Raw genomic sequence first — 21,416 nt, 5'->3', positions numbered from 1 at the left:
CACATTCAGGATTGATATACCAAAGTACTTGCTCAGGCTCACAGTTGTACAGGAATGGGATCCCAGGTAGAAATGTGGATTTGAAACCCTGGAATCATTTAAGAGCTAATTGGAATTTAAGATCAATCTAAAGGATTGAATCAGATAAATCCAAGGCCTTTCTCACTTGTAATTATCCTGCAACCTCATGAGTTGTCTGTTTTGCATGAGTACTTGACGTGCTTGTTATGTATTTTTGTTTTGTAACAGGTGAAGCTGGTTTCAGGAAAGAAAAGTATCTTTGCGCAGAAACTTGCTGCAAAGAAGGCAGCTGAGGCGACTCGGGCAGTGCCTTCTTTCAGTGGGTTCAGACCCCGGACTGGGGTCACACAGGAGCAAAGGTCACCTCCACCTCGAGTTACAGAGGTATCGGAAAAGGAGCAATCAACAGGTGAATTTATGCAAAAAGCTTTTATTATTGTAGAAGTGTTGAGGAATTAAGTAGGAATAGCAGGAGGGCCTGGGCCATTCCTGGGTCTGAATCCTCTCACGGCGATGGCAGGGGTGCTTGGACTGCTCCTGAGATTGAATCCTTTGACAACTACAGTGGGGTAGTCTGCTCTGTGAAAGGCCTGTACTCTTAGACTGGGCAATTTACCAATATGACTGCTTCCGGAATATGATTATCTGAATTAACAAGAACAGAGTGAGAGAGCTATATCCCTCATTGATTAATATGGGGCCAGTTTTAAATTGGAAGTGTGCGGATTCACCTGATGAGCATTTCCCTTAAGTCAAGGTACAGATCGGCCATGATCTCTTGGAATGACAGAACAGACATGAAGGGCTGAAAGGCCTATTCCTGTAATCAATTGTGAAGTGTTTTAGAGCCTAATTGACAGTCATACGGATTATGACTTTTCATCTTCAACTAACTTGTCGCATTTTCCCACAGATGGTGGATCTGGAGGGAGACTGGGTGGGGAATTAAGCCCTCAAGAATCTCAAAGGATTCATGAGGAGAATGTAGCCAGACTGCAGGCCATGTCTAAAGAAGAGATTGAGGAGGAACGCAATAATTTGCTGGCTCGGTTAGGTGAGTAATTGTATCACTGCTGTGCATTAAACTGCTAAACCTGGCTTTCTTCATTCCAATTTCTTCCTTCAGCTTTCCCCTCTCCCCCTCAAGGCACGGAATTGATAGGTGCTATCAGTCCCACAATGTCACTGTTTTAGTATTCCCCTGTGAAGGACATCACATTCCCTACTATCTGGTGTGGATCACTAAATGACAGTCAAAAGCAGGACATCTTTTGCTCCTGCCTTTATCTTATGACTTCCCTTGGCAAAATGCTGAGGCCAAACTGCCTGCTGCTGCGACTCTCAAACTAAATTTAGTGAATTCTGGCTAATAGTTGTGCCTGAGCCAATTGTCTAGTCATTATCTCATTGTTGTTTTGGAGCTTGCTTTGCACCTACTGTCTGTTGTGTTTCCTAAATTACAACAGTGATTATACGTCAAATGCACTTAATTGGCTATAAAATGCTTTGAGATGTCCTGAGGTAATGAAAAGCTTTACATAAATATAAGTCAATCTTTCCCTGTATTGGCCTAAATTTAGTTGTGTTCTACTACTACCGTGTCTGAGATTAACTAACTAAGCACGGAAGGAATCAAACATAGGGCTTTTTGATATATAAAAAGCTACAATTGTAGTGATACCTTATCATGTATGAAAGGCATTGAACAATGATTTCTATAGTCCTGTGACCACTATGTATTAGTAAGGTCTACTGCATGAATACTGTTGCCACAGGAGCAGGTCAGAGGATGGGAATTTAGTGATGTGGAACTCACCTCCTGACTCCTTAAATCCTCTTCCCCATCTACAGGCTGAAGTCAGGAGTGTGATGGACACTCCCTACGTGCCTGGATGAGTGCAGCTTCAAATGCATATGAGAAGCTTGCCAGCCATCCTAGACAAAACAGCCCACTTGATCGCTTCATTCACCAACTTTAACAGTTGCTGCCTTCACCACTGGCATACAGTGGCAGCAGTGTGTATCATCTGCAAGATGCTCTGTAACAACTCACCAAGACTCCTAAACCTATACCGCCAAGAAGAATAAGGGCAACAGACACATGGGAACAGCCACTACATGCAGGTTCCTCTCCAAGCCACTCACCATCCTGACATGGAACTATAATGTTGTTCCTTCCCTGTTGCTGGATCAAAATCCTGAAACTCTCTCTGCAGCAGCAGTGTGGATGTCCTTGCTGCTGTGGTTCAACAAGATGGCCTTTGCCAGGGATACAGTATTATGGATACATTATTGGAAGGATGTGATAGCACTGGAGAGGGTGCAGACGACATTCACCAGGATTTTGCCTGAACTGGAAAGATTCAGTTATGAAGAGAGATTGGACAGACTGGGGTTGTTTTCCTTGAAGCAGAGGAAATTGAGAGGGGACATGATTGAGATGTATAAACTAAAGAGGCACAGATAGTCTCACCTGCTGCAGAGGTGGGTAATAACAACTCTGAACAGATTAATTCAAAATAAATAAAAACAGATATTGCTGGAAAAGGTCAGCAGGTGTGGCAGCATTTGCGGAGAGAAAGCACAGTGAATGTTTTTCCAGTGACCCTTCTTTAGAACTGATTGTAGCTAGGAAAAGGTTGCTATATATTGCTGAAGTAAGGGTTGGGGGTAGCAGGGAGGAGATGAAGCCGAGAGAGAGAGAGAGTAAACAGTTGTGCAGACATTGGAATGTCTAAAGGTCAGACTGGGAAAATGAATAGCAAGCAGATGGGGGAACCTTTAGTTGCTGTCAATGGGTTGTTGCCTGTTGTGTGGGGTTTTGGGTAAGGACATGGGAGAAAATACTCAAGCTCTAAAACTATTGAACTCTATATTGGGTTCAAAAGGCTGCAGGGTTCCCATGTCACTAGTTAACCCTTTAAGGGACCTGCATTTCTAACACTGACGACATTAATGTTACTTGTTTATCGACTGGCATTACATGTGGCGGTGATTGTTCTTCTGTCATTACATTTTAAAAGCTATGTTTCATTAGTTGACATATTGGTGAGATTTATTAATTGATTATTGTAATGTTGAAGCTATACATTGGACATCAGATTCCATGATGAGACTATTTATTCACTGGGCATATCACATGGGTGTGATTTGTTCAATGATGGCCAATGCATATTGCGAGTCATTGAGCATGACGTTTTGATGCAATTCATGAGTGGGAATTGAATTTGAATGTTATTTATTCATTCAACATTACATGCTGTTATTTGCTCATTGCAGTGTTGTTTGCTGGTGTTTAGATGCTGGTCATTATTTCTTGTGTATTGGACATGGCCATCTGTGGGTTGTTCATTGGGCTTTACACAGTATTTCAGCTTTAACTCTTGACACAGTTCATTTGCTGAGAATGCATGGCAGTTTCTGAGTGTGACTGCTAAAGCACCCACTTACTGACATTGTGTTAGAATAAAAAGACCAGAAAACTACCATAAATTGTTTCATTACAAAAGCAAACAAGTGACTTGTTCTTCCTCCTGCAGACATATGGTTAACTTTGATTTATCCCTCCACTTCCTGTTCAACTAGATCCAAGTTTGGTTGCTTTTCTAAAATCAAGAAAGTCCGAGGTGAGTTGCAGTGAAGGTGCCAAAGATAAAATGGAATCACGTAAAACAGAGAAGACCCATGAAGAGGAGCAGATACATTCGTGTTTAACGAGACAATCTGAGGCCAGTCCAGCTGAGGAAGAACCAATGGATCAGAAGCCAACAGGTAAAAAGCTCAGCAGGCAAGATTCAATAATGGTGTTCAAAAACTTGAAGAGTTTTGATAAATAAGGCCTAAGTGTTTCTATTAGCAGAAGGGTCAATAAGCAGAGGGGGCAGATTTAAAACAATTGACAAAAGAGCCAAGGGGGAAATGTGAATATTTTTAATGCAGAAAATTATTATTGGAAAAAGTACTGACTGAAAGAGCAGTGGAAGCAGATTCAGTCGTAATTTTCAGGAGGGAGTTGACTTGAAGTACTTTAAAGGGGCAGCATTTCAAAGAGCAGGGAAGTGGAAATAATTGGATAATTTTTTCAGAGTCAGAATAGGCATAATTGGCCAGATCTCCTGCACTGAGCACTCTGATGTTATGACATCAATTAGAATGAATGCATGAATGAATTAGAATGAAACTCCTCCAGCCTGATGACCTTGCCACTCCAAACGAACTTTCTCTTTCTTTATCTTTGCCCTTCCACTCTTGACTAACTCATTGGTAACTGTACCTTCAGTGCCTGAAGGTAGTTGTACTGACTGGATAACCTGGCTCCCTGCCCATATTCCCAACTGACTTGAGGGTGTCTCCGCTCCCCTGTCCCAAGCTGAGGGTGTGCCCACTCTCTCCCCTCCAAAGCGGAGCTGACAGTGTCCCTCAGAATGCAACATTTAAAGACTGAGAGTTAGAGTGATTTAGGAGTAATGGAACTGGATGGAAAGGTGCTGTAATGTTGCTGAGTCGCAGGACAAAATTTGAACTTGGCTTGAAACTCTTTCACTTATGCGGAGTTAAAATTAGACACAACATATATACCACAGAGGCAGGCAAAATGAACTCAGCTGATAGCAATATATCAACAGCCACCCCCGTGGTCAAATCACAGTCTTAGTTGGAAACGCCCTTCCAACTGTACAGACAGGAATGAACCAACACCACATAAAATAATATGAAGAATAAGAAACAATGCAGTAAGTCTGTTACTTCTTTCGTGGAGTAGAATTTCACATTCTCAACATGTCACTCAATTATATCTCTCTGGAAATGTTCCTGTTCCAGTTTTCACATTTGGCCATTTGTGATCAGTTAAGATTTTTTTGCCCGTTTATTCATTCATACAATGTGAGAAACACTGGCTGGGCCAGCGTTGATACCCATTACTAATTGCCCTTGGGAGGATGGGGGTGAGCTGCTGCATTGAATTACTGCCCTCTATTGTGCAGGTACACGTTCAGGAGTGAGTTTGTGGACTTTGACATTGCTATAAGCGAAGACAAGTTGATACAATTCCACCTCAGGAGGGTGAGTAGCTTGGAGTGGAGCTTGCAGGTGGTGATGTTCCCATGTATTTGCTGCCTGTGTCCTTCTAGATGTTAGAGGTCACAGGTTTGGAAGGTGCTGTTGAAGGAGCCTTGATGAGTTGCTGCAGTGCAGTTTGTCCATGATGCATATAGACACTCCTGTGTGCTTGTGGTGGGGACATGAATATTTAAGGTGGTGGATGGCATGGATTAATAGGCTGTTTTCTTTTCCCAGATGCTGTTGGAGCTGCATTCATCCAGACAGCTGGCTAGTGTTCCTTCTGCGTGTGCTCCAATGCCTTTAACTGAGAGCTTTTACCCTATTTTTATGTATTTTAGAATAGTTCCTTGTGACAACATGCTGTACTCCTAATTTTCAACATCTCTCTAAAGTGCCCAGAAGCTAATAGCCCAACACTAACAAAGATCTGCAAATGGTACAAGTAATTCTGGGAGCTTTCACCACAGATAGAAAGGGAAAGTGCAAGACTAAAGCACACTCGAAATTCTGGCAGTGTAGTGAGTCCATAACTATTTGTAAAGAGTATTCTCACTGTTTATGGGAACTGATAACCATGAAATGGTCTAGGCCTCAAATATTACCCATCTTTTCTCATTTTGCAACATTTTTTTATTATGTAATCCCTTTCAAGTGTTTTTCCTCCGTATCCAAAAGTTTGTCTGTCTGAAGTTGCATGGAGTGCTGTTTAGCCTTGAGGACTTCCAGTCTGGCAGTGCCTTGTTTTTAGAACTCTGCTCCTCATTTGCATCTTTTCTATGGCCTCACTCCTCTTTTACTCCCTAATCTCTTTGAGTCTTGCAGCCCTCTGCGTTTCTGCATCCATCTGGGCTATTACGCATTTCCTTTCGTTTTGCTGTATCATTAGAAGCCATGCCTTCAGCCGCTTTGGGCTTAATCTATGGAATTCCCTCCCTAAAGCTTTCTGCATGTCCACATCTCTTTTCTCCTTCAAACTATTCTATCTATGAACAAGGATTTGTTCACTTCTATTAATATCTCCTCATGAGACTCTGCCATGTTTTGTCTGATATGGCTTCTGCACAATGTCTAGAGACGTTTTTACCATTTTAAAGATGCTCTCTAAAGGTAGGATTTTGCCTTGAGTATTGGTAATATTCCTCATGGAATCCTACCACTAGTGTTTGATTAAGACATGGCAGAATGTCCAATCTCAGCTGCTCATTCAAACTGTAGAGGTGCTATTATAGTTTCCCCAGGTAAACGTTTGCTCATTACCTGCCAGATTTTGGTGTTCAGATTAGTAGTTAAACATTAGCTATAGTGTTGTAACTGTGCCAAGCCAGTTTGTCCCTAGAGATGGTACTGTGAGGTTGAGACACTGGGTATTAATTGGGCCATTCTTGCTAAAATCAGTTAGGATGAAGGATGTTGCTGAGGGTATCACATAGTGAATAATAGTGCTACAGAAAATCCTGACCCTTGGGAATCCAGCCAGTGAGCCTGCAGTCCTGTTCCTGATATTGTAATGTAACCAATGCTCAAATTACTCTTTGTTTTTGGAGGCTTTTTTTTTGAGGTATTAACATAGGTTGTAGTTGAGCTCAGTTATACGGTTCTCAAATTCTACATTATAATTCTATGTTCTTTGACGTTTCAGTGGACATCTGTACTTCCCATGGTGGGACTGACACATAAAAACCAATAAGGTCCCAAATTGATCTCTGCTGATCTTTCTCAGGGTAGCTCGTAAGAGTGCTACAATTGACTCCAATGCCCACATGAATGGAAAAGAGCAATACTAGCAACAACCTTATTATAGTAAAATATCCCTGGGTGCATAACAAATGTGTCATCAAACAAAATTTGATACCAAGCCACATTATGATACACTTTTGGTCACCTGCCCCAATTGTGTCAAAGATGATTTCAGGGGCTATTTTAAAAGGGAGAGGCAGAGAGGTTTGGTTGCTGGGAGCCTTCAACTCATTTAAAAGGACACTGGCTCTGCACCTAAAGCACTGTAACCTTCAAGACCACAGACCAGATGCTGGAAAGTGAGATTAGAATGGGTGGCTAGTTTATTCAGCCACCACACAAACAAATGTAACATTTCCGAAGTTTGGAGAGAAAGTTTCCAAATTTGGGGGCTAGGCAACGGAGGACACATTTATTTAAAATGGGGTCACTTAAGAATGCTAAAATTCGAGGAGTGTGGGTATCTCAGATGTTTGTGGGGCTGGAGGAGGTTACAGAGATAGAGAGGGACAAAGCTGTGGAGGAATTTGTAAACGACGGTGGAAATGTTAAAGTTGAAGAGGCGTTGTCAGGCAAGGAGTCAGTGTAGGGCACTAAAGCACAGAGTGGGAGTTAGCATACAGGCAGCAGAGCTTTGGATGATTGTGGGCTTTATGGAGAGTAGGAGATGGCGATCGTGAATCTTTTGGATTAATTAAGTCCAGAGGTAACTAAGCCATGAATGAGGGTTTCACCAGCAACTGAGCTGAGACAGGACAATATTATAGAAGTGGAAATACATGATCTTAGTGTGGAAATGGTGGTCAGAAGCTCTCCTTGGAGTCAGATGTGACACCAAGATCAAGATCAGTCTGTTTGGCCTAACTGCCAGGAAGAATTATAGGGTGGCTCAGGAATGTGGTTTGCACTAAGGACTGAAGACAGAGGCTTTGGCATTCCCCATTTAACAGGATGCAATTGCTGCTTCTCCTTCTGGAAAGATGTCAGAGAAATAGTGTGTTAAATCGGAGTCAATGGATGGATGAAGGGAGGTGGTGATGAAATAGATTTGGGTGTTGCCAGCATACATATGGAAAATTATGCTGTATTTTTGGAGGCAGGGTGTGCTGAGTAGGAACAGGAAGAGAAGTCATTGCAGATGATTCTGTGACTGCAATGAGATAAGCACGGAACCAGGTGAGTGCAATCCCACCCAGCAGGGTCAGGGTGGGGGTTGGCGGGGGCGGGTAGCAGGTGGTGATGTTGGTGAGGAAGAATTGGAATTTGGATGTCACTGATGTTATCCAGTGTCAAATACTGCAGACAGATTGAGAAGGATGATGAAGGACACTTCACACTATCAGATGCATGTAGGATGTAATGATGGGCATCAGTTTGGGGGACAGAATGATGGGGGAAGAGGGGCTGAGGGAAGCTGGTTGGGGGGAATGGGGGGGGAGGGGGGGAAAGGGGACAGAGGTGTGTGGCATGGTTGGATTGAAAAAACCAACATGAGAATTTTAAAATTGATGTGTTATCTGGCTCAGCAGCCAATGTAGGTCAATGATCACAGGGATGATAGCTAAATGGGGCTTAATTGCTGGTCAGGATATGGAAGTAGAGTTTTGGACAAACTCAAGTTTACAGAAGGAGTGCAGCAGTCACAATTTGTGAGCAGTTGTGAGATGATAAATTTTACAGTTGAATGAATCCCTGTGACCAGAAGAGACTGAATTGATGGATTGCTGTCTCTCTAATTTGTGAAGCTGGTGTGAGTTCTATGAAATGGCCAGTGTCCGCAGGCATTGCTGGTGCCAGAATGAATGAAAGACCAATGGTGGACAGTGCTGCATCTTTGATGGATGACAGCACCTACCTTTGCCTCTGAGAACCTACATTGTGTGAGGAGAAGGTTGAGGCCTCTGAAGAGAAAAATTCACAAAAGTACGGGACAGAGAACAAAGTAAGAGATTGCACTATTTTGGAGGTGTACAGAAATCAATCTTGACTTGAAACATTCAACTGAGGTCCTATTCAGTTCCTGTCCCCTGCTGTGTTGTACATCCTTTGATAATTGAGGGCAAATAATCAATTTGCTTTATACCTTGGAGTTATGAGCTTTCTGAGATAGGATGACCTTGAAGTGTCATGAGAAAGGTCATGGCACGTGAGAAGTAGTTGTGCAGGGAAATAAGTGAAAGTAATGATTGAGTGATTAAGGCATGACATTAGCAGTCAGAGTAATGAATGAGGGTAGCAGGCTCCATTAACTGCAGTACAGAAAACTAATGGTTAATCAATCTACACTTCATTGAACTTGGACAACTAAGTTAGGAAGACTTATTTAAGAAAAGTATGTTTGAAGTAAACAATTACATCCGTTTTTAAACGATTCAGGAACAGGTATAGCATGAAGGCATGTCTTAGATGTACGGAAAATAAGGTGCATTGTTTTTAACAGTTATCTTGAAGATTTGAAGATGAAATCAGAAACTGAAAGCCTCTCTGTGTATAATTTGATTGATCGTACCTGAATGAAGTCTGTCCTGTACACTTCTCCATCAAATATGTTATGCTTAGTCAAAGTGTGCTATTGTGAACAATGAGAGAAGGAGATTGACCAACAGTTAATCTTGAACATGCTGGCTAAGAGAGCTGCCAAAAGCCACCCCTCTCCCCAGCTTTGCTGTTATGGGGACTCAGTTGGGTTTGACCTGACAGAACAAATGATTTGACAGACCACTGTGTGGTGATTTGGAGCAAGTGAGCTCTACAGCTGAGCACTGTTCTGGTCTTGGTAATTGCAGAATCTTTTAAGATCATTTCAATTTTTGTACGTGTGTAGGATTATAACACATCACTGCCTAGACATTACCTCATCCAGGAAATCTAACTGAATTGTTCACAATTGAAATCCTGTTAAACTTCTTGTCAGCCGCTTTAGCTCCTGTACATAATATGTGAGAAATTCCTGTCTTATTGGCCTGTTAGGCAGAGGAACAATTCCAGCTTCTCTGAGTAGCATGAGCTTTCTATCCTTCGTTCCTTTCTGGTGAATCTCCATTGTGGTACAGGCCTTGGCATCCTTCCTGAATCATGGTCCAGAATTGGGACAGAATACTGTAACTGGGGTTGAGCACACATTATACACCTAGGGGGAGGGAGTTAAGACAGTTAACGTCCTTCCAATCAGTTAAGAGGAAGCATTGTGAGCTGGATGAAGGTGTATTGTTGGATGGGACATGAAGATGTGTTTTATGTTGCACTTTCCACACGCTCAGGATTTCTTCCAAGTGACTAGTCAACCACTCCATTACTGTTGTATCACGTGACTAAGAAATTTGCAAAGGTCATGAGGTTATATCAGTCAACGCTTCCTATGTCACAGGGTGTAGAGGGGTATGGACCAAATGCAGACAAGTGGGAGTAGTTCAGTTTGGGAAACGTGATTGGCATGGATGAGATGGACTGAAGGCTATGTTTCCGTGCTGTATGACTCTATGACTCTAGTTGGAAGTGCCGTCTTTCAGATGAAACATTAGGGTCTGCCAGTCTGTCCAGGTGAATATAAACGACCTTGTTGCATTATTCCTTCCTAGTATCTCAGACAATGTTTATACACCAATCAGGATCACTGAGTCAGATTATCAGTTCATTGCCACTGCCTGTGGAAGCTTGCTATGCCAGAATTGGCTGTCAAATTTATCATATTACATCAGTAACTGCACTTGAGAAGATTTTCGTTGGCTATGAAGCATTTAAAATGACCTGAAGTTGTAAAGGTGCTGTATAAGTGAAAGCTTTTTTGTTTTTCTTTATATGCACACACTGTGAATGCACATGTTGAGTTATACATTCTAGTAAGGATGGAATATTCAACAAAACTCCTGTAACCTCAAGAAAGAGGAACAACCTGCAAACCACATAGCCTCATCTCAACAACACTTTGCCACAATTGCGTTTTAACTTCTGCCACACTTTACAGTAGGGTGCAGCAGTCAAGTAGTCAGAACTGTTGGAGATGGCATTTCACTAAAGTACTGTAATCCAGTGTAAACCGCAGCAATTTCCATACCATTAATTACTGACACCTCATCGCCAGCAACAAATAGGAAGTATTCCATTTGCAGAAATTCAGGAGGTTCATTGCATGGGTCAAAGATTCAGTGCCTTGACCACATTCTAAGTGATAATCAGAGGACAAAGAGATTTATCTGTGGAATAAAATCCAGCACTGACTACTATCAGAACAGTGGTGACTATTTTGGTTTTAACTGAATCCAGTGCTGGGCCAGGACTTAAATTTTGAAAAAAGCACAAGATGTGGCCATGGCAGGAAGTAATCAAATGCAGGAGTTCCATCCATCATCTCTTAGTCTACCAGGTAAATGTTTCCTTCCTCTATCTCTTCTGTTCAGCTTTCCCTCATTATTGCACTGTAGCATTAGCCTGAATTCAGTTGGCTGTATGGCTTGTTTGTGATGCAGAGTGATGCCAACAGCATGGGTTTGATTCTTGCACCAGCTGAGGTTAATATGAAGGATCCCCCCCACCCTTCTCAACCTTTCCCCTCACCTAGAATGTGATGACCATCAGGTTAAACTCACCATCAGACACCTCTCTGTGATGAGAGAGCAGCCCTATGGTCTTCTAGGCTATTGCAACTTGCATTGCTGTACAAATAATGTAAAGGTTGCTGCATATTGAAAAGGTGAGTCATGCATTGTAACTAAAATTTTACAGAAAGCATTCGTGCCCCCTCACCCCCTTCCCGGTTCCATTTCAGTTGGACCTCAAGTGTTACACGAGGGTTAAAGAGCAGATGTTTTAGTCCTGCCAAGCTTCTAAAGTTCTGGCTGCCCCATTTGCATGCTTTGCTGTGCTTAGATCAATACAGCTCCTCTAAAGCATTAAGCATGGTCAGTAATTATCAAACAAAAATCTTCTCTGGAATGAAAAAAAGAGATTGGAAAGATTCCAACCTATGTTACCAGGTAATAAAGAACTGTCCATCTACAGTACAAATGCGTCACTTAAATCTTGAAGAACAAAGCTGCACTCTATTAGTCTCGGGTTTACAAAAAATGACGTCACATAGAAATCATGGCAAACGGGAACCAGGGCTTTCCCTGACCTACAATGAATAAAAACTAAGACAGACGGCAGGCTAATATTAACATGCCATTGGAAAAACACTATGCCGTCTATAGAGTTGTAAACTCTCAGACAGAAAAGTAGAAATTACTGGAGACACTCAGCAGGCCCAGCAACATCTGTGAAGAGAAAGCAGGGTTAATATTTCAAGTCCATTGACCTTTTTCCGTTTTGGAGCTGAAATGTTAACTGCTTTGTCTCCACAGATGCTGCTAAACCTGCGGAGTTTCTCAAGAATTTCTGTTTCTGTTTTCGATTTCCAGCTTCTCAGTTAGTCTTTTCTTGGACCTCTGTATAGGGGTAATTCATGTCCAGATGTTAATTTTTAACCCATATCCCTGCAGTTACACTTCACCCGCTCCTCCTGTACCATGCTCAAGTGACAGTTAATCTGGTGAGAGTTTAGTCAGTGAAAGCAGTCCATTTGATAGAGAAGAACATCGAAGTTCATTGTGATCTTTTCCATTAGGGTCCTTCGCTATCAACTAGGACCACAAATGCAGTTATTATTTCCATTTTAGAGGATCAAAGGCTATTACGTAGCACTACAACCATTGATGTCCAATGATCTATTAGGGATGTAATTGTCTTGTTTTGGGCAAAAGTATGCAATCCTGAGATTGCTGGTGTCGACCTCAGTATACCATAACAGGTGTTGTCTTTGGTTCAGCTGGTAGCATTAAGTATTTTTGTTAGTGGTTATCTCAGTTTGTCAGTTTGAGATAACGATATTGAAGCATTTGTAATCTAACATGTTAGACTTACTTTGTAATGTTACATATCTCACGTTACTCAGTTTTTCATTTTGGTGGAACTAATCAAAAGCAGATTAGTACTCAAACATGAGAGCATAATAAACAGGAACAGGAGCAGGCTGTACCGCCCCTTCAGGCCTGATCCGCCATTCAATAGGATCATGGCTGATCTGACACTCTTCATGCCCACTTTCCTACCTTTTCCCCATAATCCTCGATACCCCTGTTGATCAAGAACTATCTCAACCTGAAATATACACGAAGACCCTGCCCGCTCAGCTCTTTGTGCCAAAGAGTTACAAAGACACTCAAACCCCTGAAAGAAGAAATTCCTTCTCATTTCAATCTTAACTCAACCCCCCTTTATTGTGAGATCATGCCCTCTGGTCCTAGACTCTTCCCACAAGGGGAAACATCCTCCCAGCATTTACCCTGTCAAGCCCCTTAAGAATCCTGTATGTTTCAATGAGATCACTTCTTATTCTAAACTCCAGTGAGTAGATTCCCAACCTGCTTAACCTTTCCTCATATCCCTCCATACTGGGGTTCATCCTAGTGAATCTTCTCCAGTGAAATGATATCTTTCTTTCAATAGGGGGGACCAAAACTGCTCACAGTACTCAAGCTGTGGTCTCACCAGTACCTTGCACATTTGCAGTCACACTTCCCTACTCTTGTACTGGAATCCCCTTGAAATAAGGGCCAACATTCCATTAGCCTTCCTGATTATCTGCTGTACCTGTGAGCTAGCTTTCTGTGTTTTGTGCACAAGTACCTCCAAGTTCTTTTGTGTTTCACTTTTCTGCAGCTTTTCTCCATTTAAATAATTCTCTCTTCTTTTGTTCTCCCTTACAAAATGAACAACTTTTTGTTTTCTGACATTATACTCTATTTGCCCATTTACTTATCAATATGTCTCCATTCAGCCCCACTCTCATTCACACAGAGAGCAAGAATCTCAAACTTGTTAGGCAAGTTCAAGGGCTGAGGCTCCTTCAGCACTACTGGATCCCTCTACCTGGCTCGCTGGTAGTCACACACTTGTATCCCTGACCACTAACCAAATTTGAAGTAGTTAATCTCGGAGATGTGACTGCCTCTTGAAACAGAGCGTCCAGATAACTCTTCCCCTCCCTAATGGATCACATGTTTGAAGCTCAGACTCTAGCTCATCAACACTGAGCCGGAGTTCCTCAAACAACCAAATTTGCAATAGTTGTGAGGCTGGAAAAGTACAGCAGGTCAAACAGCATCTGAGGAGCAGGAAAGTCAACGTTTTGGGCTGAAACCCTTCAGCAGGACGAAGGGTTTCGGCCCGAAATATCGACTTTCCTGCTGCTCAGATGCCCTCAGACCTTTTGTACTTCTTAGCCTCTCACCTATAGACTCTGGCTTCCAGCATCTGCAGTCCTTATTGTCTCCTTGCAACAGATGTGGCCACTGTGAGCCACAATAGTGTCCGACAGCTCCCACACCATGCAGGTACAACACGTTGCTTGGTCTAGACAGAGACAGACTGCGGATTTCCAAGGCGCAGAGGGATCTAGGTGTTCCATTGCATAAGTCACAAAACGTTGGTATATAAATACTGCAATTAATTAAGAAGGCTAATTCAGTGCTATCCTCTATTGCGAGAGGAATTGAATAGAAAATTAAGAAAATTATGCTTCAGTTTTACAGACCACCTCTGGAATGCAGTTTTGGTCTCCTTATTTAAGGGAAGATATAAATGCATTGGAGGTGATTCGAAGGAGGTTTACTAGATTAATATCTGGAATGAGGGAATTGTTTTATGAAGATTGGTTAAACAAGTTGGGCTTGCTGGAGTATGGAAAAGGGAGGGGTGACTTGATTGTAGCATATCAGATGCTGAATGGTCTTGACCAGGTCGATTTGTAAATGGTGTTTCTTCTTATGGGGAACCCAGAACTAGGAGCACTGTTTACAATTAGAAGTTGCTCTTATGGACTGAGATGAGAGAATTTTCATTTAGTGAGGGTTGTGTGCTTTTTGTCATAAGATGGTGGAGATGGGATCATTGAATATTTTTAAGACGGAGGTAGATTGATTTTTAGTTGGACAAAGGAGTAGACGGTAATGTGGAATATGAGACCGTAACAAATCAGTAATCATCTTGGTGAATTGCGGAGCAGGCTCAAGTGGCCAAATGGCCTGCTTTTTGGCTAATTTGTAGGTTTGTAGAAATTGTATTCTGCAATAATCCATCAATTCTCAATCTGAGTTTGTTAAAGTATTATAGGTTCTAAGCAAATGTTTAAATTTATGTAGTGTCTTTCAAGACCTCAGGATGTTGTAAAGCACATTACAGCCAATTATGTCCTATAGGATTCTAGTTACAGTTGTAATATATGAATTGCAGCATCCAAGTTGTAAACTTCCTTCAGACCATAAGAAATAGGAGCAGGAGTAGGCTGTTTGGCCCGTCCTATTCAATACGATCATGGCTGACCCTCAATTTCTCCTATTGATCAAGAATCTATCTATCTATCTCAGACTTAAGTATATGCAAGAACTCTGACCTCTAGCTCTCTCTGGTAAGGAGTACCAAAGACTGAATACTATGAGGGAAGAAATTTCTCCTCATCTCAGTCTTAATTCAGCACCTCTTAATTCTGAGACTATGCCTTCGGTGCTAAATTCTCCCTTGAGGGGAAACATCCTCTCAGCATTGCCTTGTCTGTATTCTGTATGTTTCAACAAGATCACCTCTCATTCTTATAAATTCCAGTGAGTAGGGTGCCAACTTGTTTAACCTTTGCTCATTAAGCAATCCCTCTATACCAAGGATCATCCTAATTAGATCACATGGAATGCAGGGAGAACTAGTCATTTGGATACAGAAGTGGCTCAAAGTAGAAGACAGAGGGTGGTGGTGGAGGGTTGCTTTTCAGACTGGAGGCTTGTAGCCACAAGGATTGGTGCTTTCCATCATTTATATAAATGATTTAGATGTGAACATAGGAGGGATGGTTAGTAATTTGCAAATGACACCAAAATTGGAGGTGTAGTGGACCGTGAAGAATGTTATCTAAGAGTACAATGGGACCTTGATCAGATGGGTCAAAGGGCTGAGGAGTGGCAGATGGAGTCAATACAGTGTGGACCTGGAGGAACACAGCAGGTCAGGCAGCATCAGAGGAGCAGGAAAGTCGACGTTTTGGGTCGGGACCCTTCATCTCCGAGTGGCAGATTGAGTTTAATTTAGATGAATGTGAGATGTTGCATTTTTGGCAAATTGGAGCAGGACCTATACACATAATGGTAAGGTCCTGGGGAGTGTTGCTGAACAAAGAGACCTTGGAGAGCAGGTTCGTAGTTCCTTGAAAGTGGAGCCACAGTTAGATAGGATAGTGAAGGCATTTGGTATGCTTGCCTTTATTGGACAGTGCATTGGGAGATCATGTTGTGGCTGTACAGGACATTAGTTTGGCCACTTTTGGAATACTGTGTGTAACTCTGGGCACCGTCCTATAGGAAGGATGTTGTGAAACTTGAAAGGGTTCTGAAAAGATTTACAAGTATGTTGGCAGGGTTGGAGGGTTTGAACTATAGGGAGAGGCTGAATAGGTTGGGGTTAGTTTCCCTGGAGCGTCGAAGGCTGAAGGGTGACCTTTTAGAGGTTTATAAAATAATGAGGGGCATGGTTAGAGTGAATACACAAGGTCTTTTCCCTGGTGGGAGTCCAAAACTAGACAGCATAGGGTTAAGGTGAGGGGAGAAAGATTTAAAAGGAACCTAAGGGGCAGATTTTCATGCAGAGGGTGGTGTGTGTATGGAAAAAGCTGCCAGAGGAAGTGATGGAGGCTGGTACAATTACAACGTTTAAAAGGCATCTGGATGGGTATGTGAATAGGAAGAGTTTAGAGGGATATGGGCCAAAGCTAACAAATGGGACTAAAATTATCTAGGATATCTGGTCGGCATGCATGAGTTGGACCGAAGGTTCTGTTTCTGTGCTGTACATCTCTATGACTCTAATGAACATTCTCTGAACTGCCTCCAATGAAATGATATCTTTCCTTAAATAAGGGAACCAAAACTACTCAGAGTACTTCTGATGTGGTCTCACTAGCGCCTTGTACAGTTGCAGTAGGGCTTCCTATTCTTATACTCCAACCCCCTTGAAATAAGGGCCAATATTCCATTAGCCTTCCTGATTACCTGCTGTACCTGTGTGCTAGCTTTCTAGGTTTTGTGCACAAACAACTCCTTCCCCAATCCCTTTGTGTTGCAGTTTTTTTCCATGTTTTTTGATTTCCCTTTCAAAATGAATAACTTCACATTTTCTCACATTGTACTCAATTTGCCAACTTACTCCCAAAAATAAGGTAAATATCCAATTAAGTCCATCTTTATGGCATTTGTTAAGGGTGAATATTGATCAGGATACTGTGGGACAGTTTTTGAATAGTACCTTGAGGTGCTTTGCAAGTGAGTGCCAAGGGCTTGTCCGAAAGGTAGGAGTTGTGATTGTGCAGGATTCAAACCCATTAAACACCTTGATCAAATCACTCCTCAATATTTTGTACTCAAGTGAATGTAAACCAAATTTATATATATTGACCGTATAATTTGAGCTTCTAAGCTCCAGGTATGTTTTGATATCCTATTGACTGATGCTTTGAGCGTAAAGAATTGCAGTCTTTGGGGTTAGTGAAACATGAGTTAGCACGAAGACCAATCAATGTGATTGTTCATGAGACTCTTGTCAACCCATCCTGAATCTACCTTTATGACATCAGGGTGAGAAATGACTGCTTTAAGTTAGGCTAGCTAAACAAACAAATAGCAAATTTGGAGAGCAAATAAGACAGGTTATTTTTATTTGTTCCTGATTTATACTTGTCCTTGATTGTGCTTGAGAAGGTAATGTTGAGCCACCATCTTGACCTTCTGCAGGCCGGGGGCAGATGTAGGTGCAGGGTGCTTTTAGTAAGAGAGTTCCAGGATTTTGACTTAGCAGTGATGAAGTAACGATAATGTTGATCCAAATCAGGAAGGTATATGGTTTAAAACTTACAAGGTGACAGTTTTCCCATGTGCTGTTGCCCTCGTTCTTCTAAGCTGTAGATATTGGGGGGGAGGGTGTGGGTAGAAGGTGCTGTCAATGGAACCTTGGTGAGGTGCTGCAGTGCGTCTTGTAAGTGGTGCACACTGCTACTGCTACGTGTGTCAGTAGTGGAGGAGTGATTGTTTAATGTGGTGGATGTGCCAATCAAAGGGGTTTTTTATCTGCACGTTAAGTGCTTGAGTATTCTTGTAGCTGCACTCATCCAAGCAGGTGGGGAATATTTCATCCAGTCCTTGTAGACAGTGCACAGACTTTGGGGAATCAGGAGGTGATTTGCTTATTGCAGAATTCCCAGGCTGTGAATTGTTCTTGTAACTAAAATATTTTAATGGCTGGTCTAGTGAAAATTTGGGTAATTATTAACTCCCCAGAATGTCGATACTGGAGAATTCCAAGTAACATGTGGAATATCAAGGGGGCAATGGTTTCTTTCCATGGGAATGGTCATTGCCAAGCACTTTCTGCGTCACAAATATTACTTGCCACTTAGCCCATGCTTGAATGTAATCCAGGGCTTGCTGAATATGGACATGGACGATTTTAGAGTCTGAGGATTTGCAAATGAAAACCATGCAATTATTGGCAAACATTCTCACTCGATGATGAAGGGAATGTCATTGTGGCACTAGCTGAAGATAGTTAAACTTGAGGCACTATCCTGAGGAACTCCTGCAGTGAAGCAGGGGCAGATTGATAGACTTGAATTTTCCCTCGGGCCCTTGGAGTGAAGGATGATCTCTTTTCATAGAATGTTCATCAAATCCATACAGTCCTATTGAGTCCACACCGACCCTCCAAAAAAAGCCCACCCAGACCCACTCTGGGTTCCTGGTGCTGTGAGGCAGCAGTGCTAACCACTCAGCCACCATGCCACCCCAAATCCACTTTTGGGTTGGCCTAACTGTTTAACGAGAGAACAAAACATGATGGGTCAGGAACACGCTGCTATGTCTTGCATTTATCCCAATATTGACCTTCACATAATGGTTGTGCTGTGTTGGACTGGGTAACATTCCAAATCCAAGGCACAGATCTTAAAATTGCAGGGACAAAGACAATGTTCCAATTTGGAAGAAATGCTGGACCACAAAAACCACCTTTGTAATTGGAACGTGAATTAAGTGGTGCAGTGTATTGATCACTGTTTCAAGCCTTTGCCAGGTAGGAGTATAGAGTACTGATGGCATGTATTGATTCAAGGCCATGCAGAGGTGGCACCCTGCCATTAACTATTGGGACACTCCCCTAGTGTTTAGGATAATATTGCTGTGCCACAAATCTGCAACTCCCCTCTCTGACTGGAGTAGAAACAATTTCTGCAGCAAGAATCCTACAATTAAACAATGTATGAATAGTACTTGTATCATAAAAATGCACATCTTTAAACTTCGCTGACTTTTTATAATGTACCTTGCTGGAGTGGATGTTAGCACTGAGAAAGTGTACATCTGACCTTTCAGTTGTCCAGCGTCAGCATCAAGCTATCTTGCAGATTAAATGCACAGTGAAGCTCCCTCTATTTGGCTCTGACAACATTACTGATTCTTAGCCACAGAGAAGTCCACTTAACTCAGCAGTGATTTAGTTAGTAACACTTTCACCTCCGAGACCAAAAGAAAGTTCTTGGGTTCAAGTCCTGCTTCAGAGCTCTCAGCACAAAATCTGGGCTAACACTGACCGTGTGCTCCTGGCAGAGTGCTATACCATCTGTGTATATCATCATTTTGGATGAAATATTTAACCAATGTCCTTTCCATCCAGTCAGCTGAATGTAAAAGAAACAATGGCACTACTGAAAGAACAGCAGTTGTATTCTCCCTAGTACCCTGACCAATATTTGTCCCTCAGTCAAGATAAGTGAGGCTAGGTCAGTTGCCTAATCTAAAAGATTAGCTGGTTCTTGTCTCTTTGGTTTCTGGGGCATTGCTGTTGCATTTCCAATACTGTAACATTAGCTAGACTACAGAACTACAACTGTTGGACAGAGTTTAAGAATAAGGGATCTCCCATTGCTATTGACTTGAGGACTTTTCTTTCTGAGGGTGTCTTTAGAACTTTATTCCCCAGAGAGTGGTACTGATCAGATCATTGAATATCTTTGAGAGAGGTGTATTCTAGACTAACAAGGGAATCAATGGTTATTATGCCTAGGCAGGAATATGGAGTGAGGCCACAGTCGGATCATTTGAATAGGCTAGAGGGGCCAAATGGCCTAATAGTGATCCTAATTCAGGCTGTCACAACTCGCCGTGGAATTGAACTGGAAAGCAAGCCCCAATATTCATGGAGTCATCGCAAAAGTTAAAGATGTTTTTCAAATAAATAAAAATTCTGTACTTTTTCTGACTTTCAGACTCAGGCTGACAGAAAGCACCAACTAGGTTTCTGTACTTAACCAGAATGATTATTTATTATGTGTAGGTAGACTTCAGCTACAGGTAAACAGTTACAAACCATCAGCATACTTAAGCTGCAAACTAAAACTTGAATCTGTTAATAAATCCACACTCAAAGACAGACACAGGAAAAAGACACAGGACAGAGGGAAAAACAGGAAAATAGTTCAGGGGTTGCTGAGATGATTCTTGTGTTGGTCAGAATGCGACTTCTTAGTCATTCTTCTCCAGATGCTTTTACTGGTTTGCAAGAGGCACAAGGTGACTGATTTACTTACTAAACAGCTCTCTATCTTATCAATTAAAATTCTCAGCTTATAGAAAGTGCTGAAGGGACAATAAAATTGTTTCCTTCAGGTTTAAAACTGTGGACAATGGCGAGACAGCCCCCAGCTGAGACCTGATGATTTCTCTGTATCTTGTTCCTGACCCCAAACTGTTCACTTACATGGGAACCAAACACATAGTTGTTGGCAAGCAAAGAAGGCTTTTGTCATCAATAACTAGTCACCAGTCCACAAACCAGTTAGCTTGTATTTGTCCATCAAAGCTCCACCAGTGCACAACCCTTCGGCTCCACGGAGCTCTCACCTACAGTGCGTATTGAGTATCAAATTACTTGCATTCAAACCATACTGCAATCCTTGGTTCATATCAGTTCATAATTAAGAAACTAAAAAAAGGACATAGTCTTTACAGTGTGTTCAGTAAGTGGAAATGCCTCATGGAATTGTACAGCACAGAAGATCCTTTGACCCATGGCTCTTAGGTCAACTCTTTGTACAGCTAACTAATTGGTCACTTTTATCCTCATTACTTTGGCAATATTTTTCCTAAGGTATTTATCTAATTTTCATTTGAAAATTATTACTGAATCTTACCCCCGCCAGCCCTTTCAGATGATGACTACTTGCTTTGTGGAAAAAATGTTTCCTCATGTTGGCCCAGGTTCTTTTGCCAATCACCTTTTAATCTGTTCCATCTGATTACTTACTCTTCTGCCACTGGAGGTAGTTCCTCCTTCCTTACCAAAACAGTTCGTGATTTTGTAAACTTCAATCAAATTTCTTCTTCAGCTTCTAAGGAGAAATGTCTCCAGTCTTTCTGTTAGCAAACCTTTGTACCATTCTTGTAAACCTTGCTTGTATTCTTGCAATTCACTTCCTTAAGCGTGGTGTCCAGAACTGAACAGATAAAAATAATTGAATTAGCAGTAAT

At 41.9% G+C, this 21,416-nt stretch overlaps 1 protein-coding gene across 5 annotated transcripts in view; it reads left to right on the top strand.

The window, feature by feature from the left end:
• rpap1 (RNA polymerase II associated protein 1) overlaps window positions 1-21,416 on the top strand; it is a 90,884-nt gene that overhangs the window by 13,829 nt on the left and 55,639 nt on the right. For all 5 annotated transcript variants that reach the window (XM_048600171.1, XM_048600173.1, XM_020511841.2 and 2 more), the window contains exons 5-7: window positions 250-430; window positions 935-1,075; window positions 3,607-3,792. In XM_048600171.1, coding sequence (XP_048456128.1) covers window positions 250-430; window positions 935-1,075; window positions 3,607-3,792 — 508 coding nt within the window. The remainder of the gene's footprint in view (window positions 1-249; window positions 431-934; window positions 1,076-3,606; window positions 3,793-21,416) is intronic.

The sequence above is a fragment of the Rhincodon typus genome, chromosome 8 (assembly GCF_021869965.1).
Source record: "Rhincodon typus isolate 14 chromosome 8, sRhiTyp1.1, whole genome shotgun sequence".
NCBI classification, from domain to species: domain Eukaryota; kingdom Metazoa; phylum Chordata; class Chondrichthyes; order Orectolobiformes; family Rhincodontidae; genus Rhincodon; species Rhincodon typus.
This window is presented reverse-complemented; position numbering and strand designations above follow the sequence as displayed.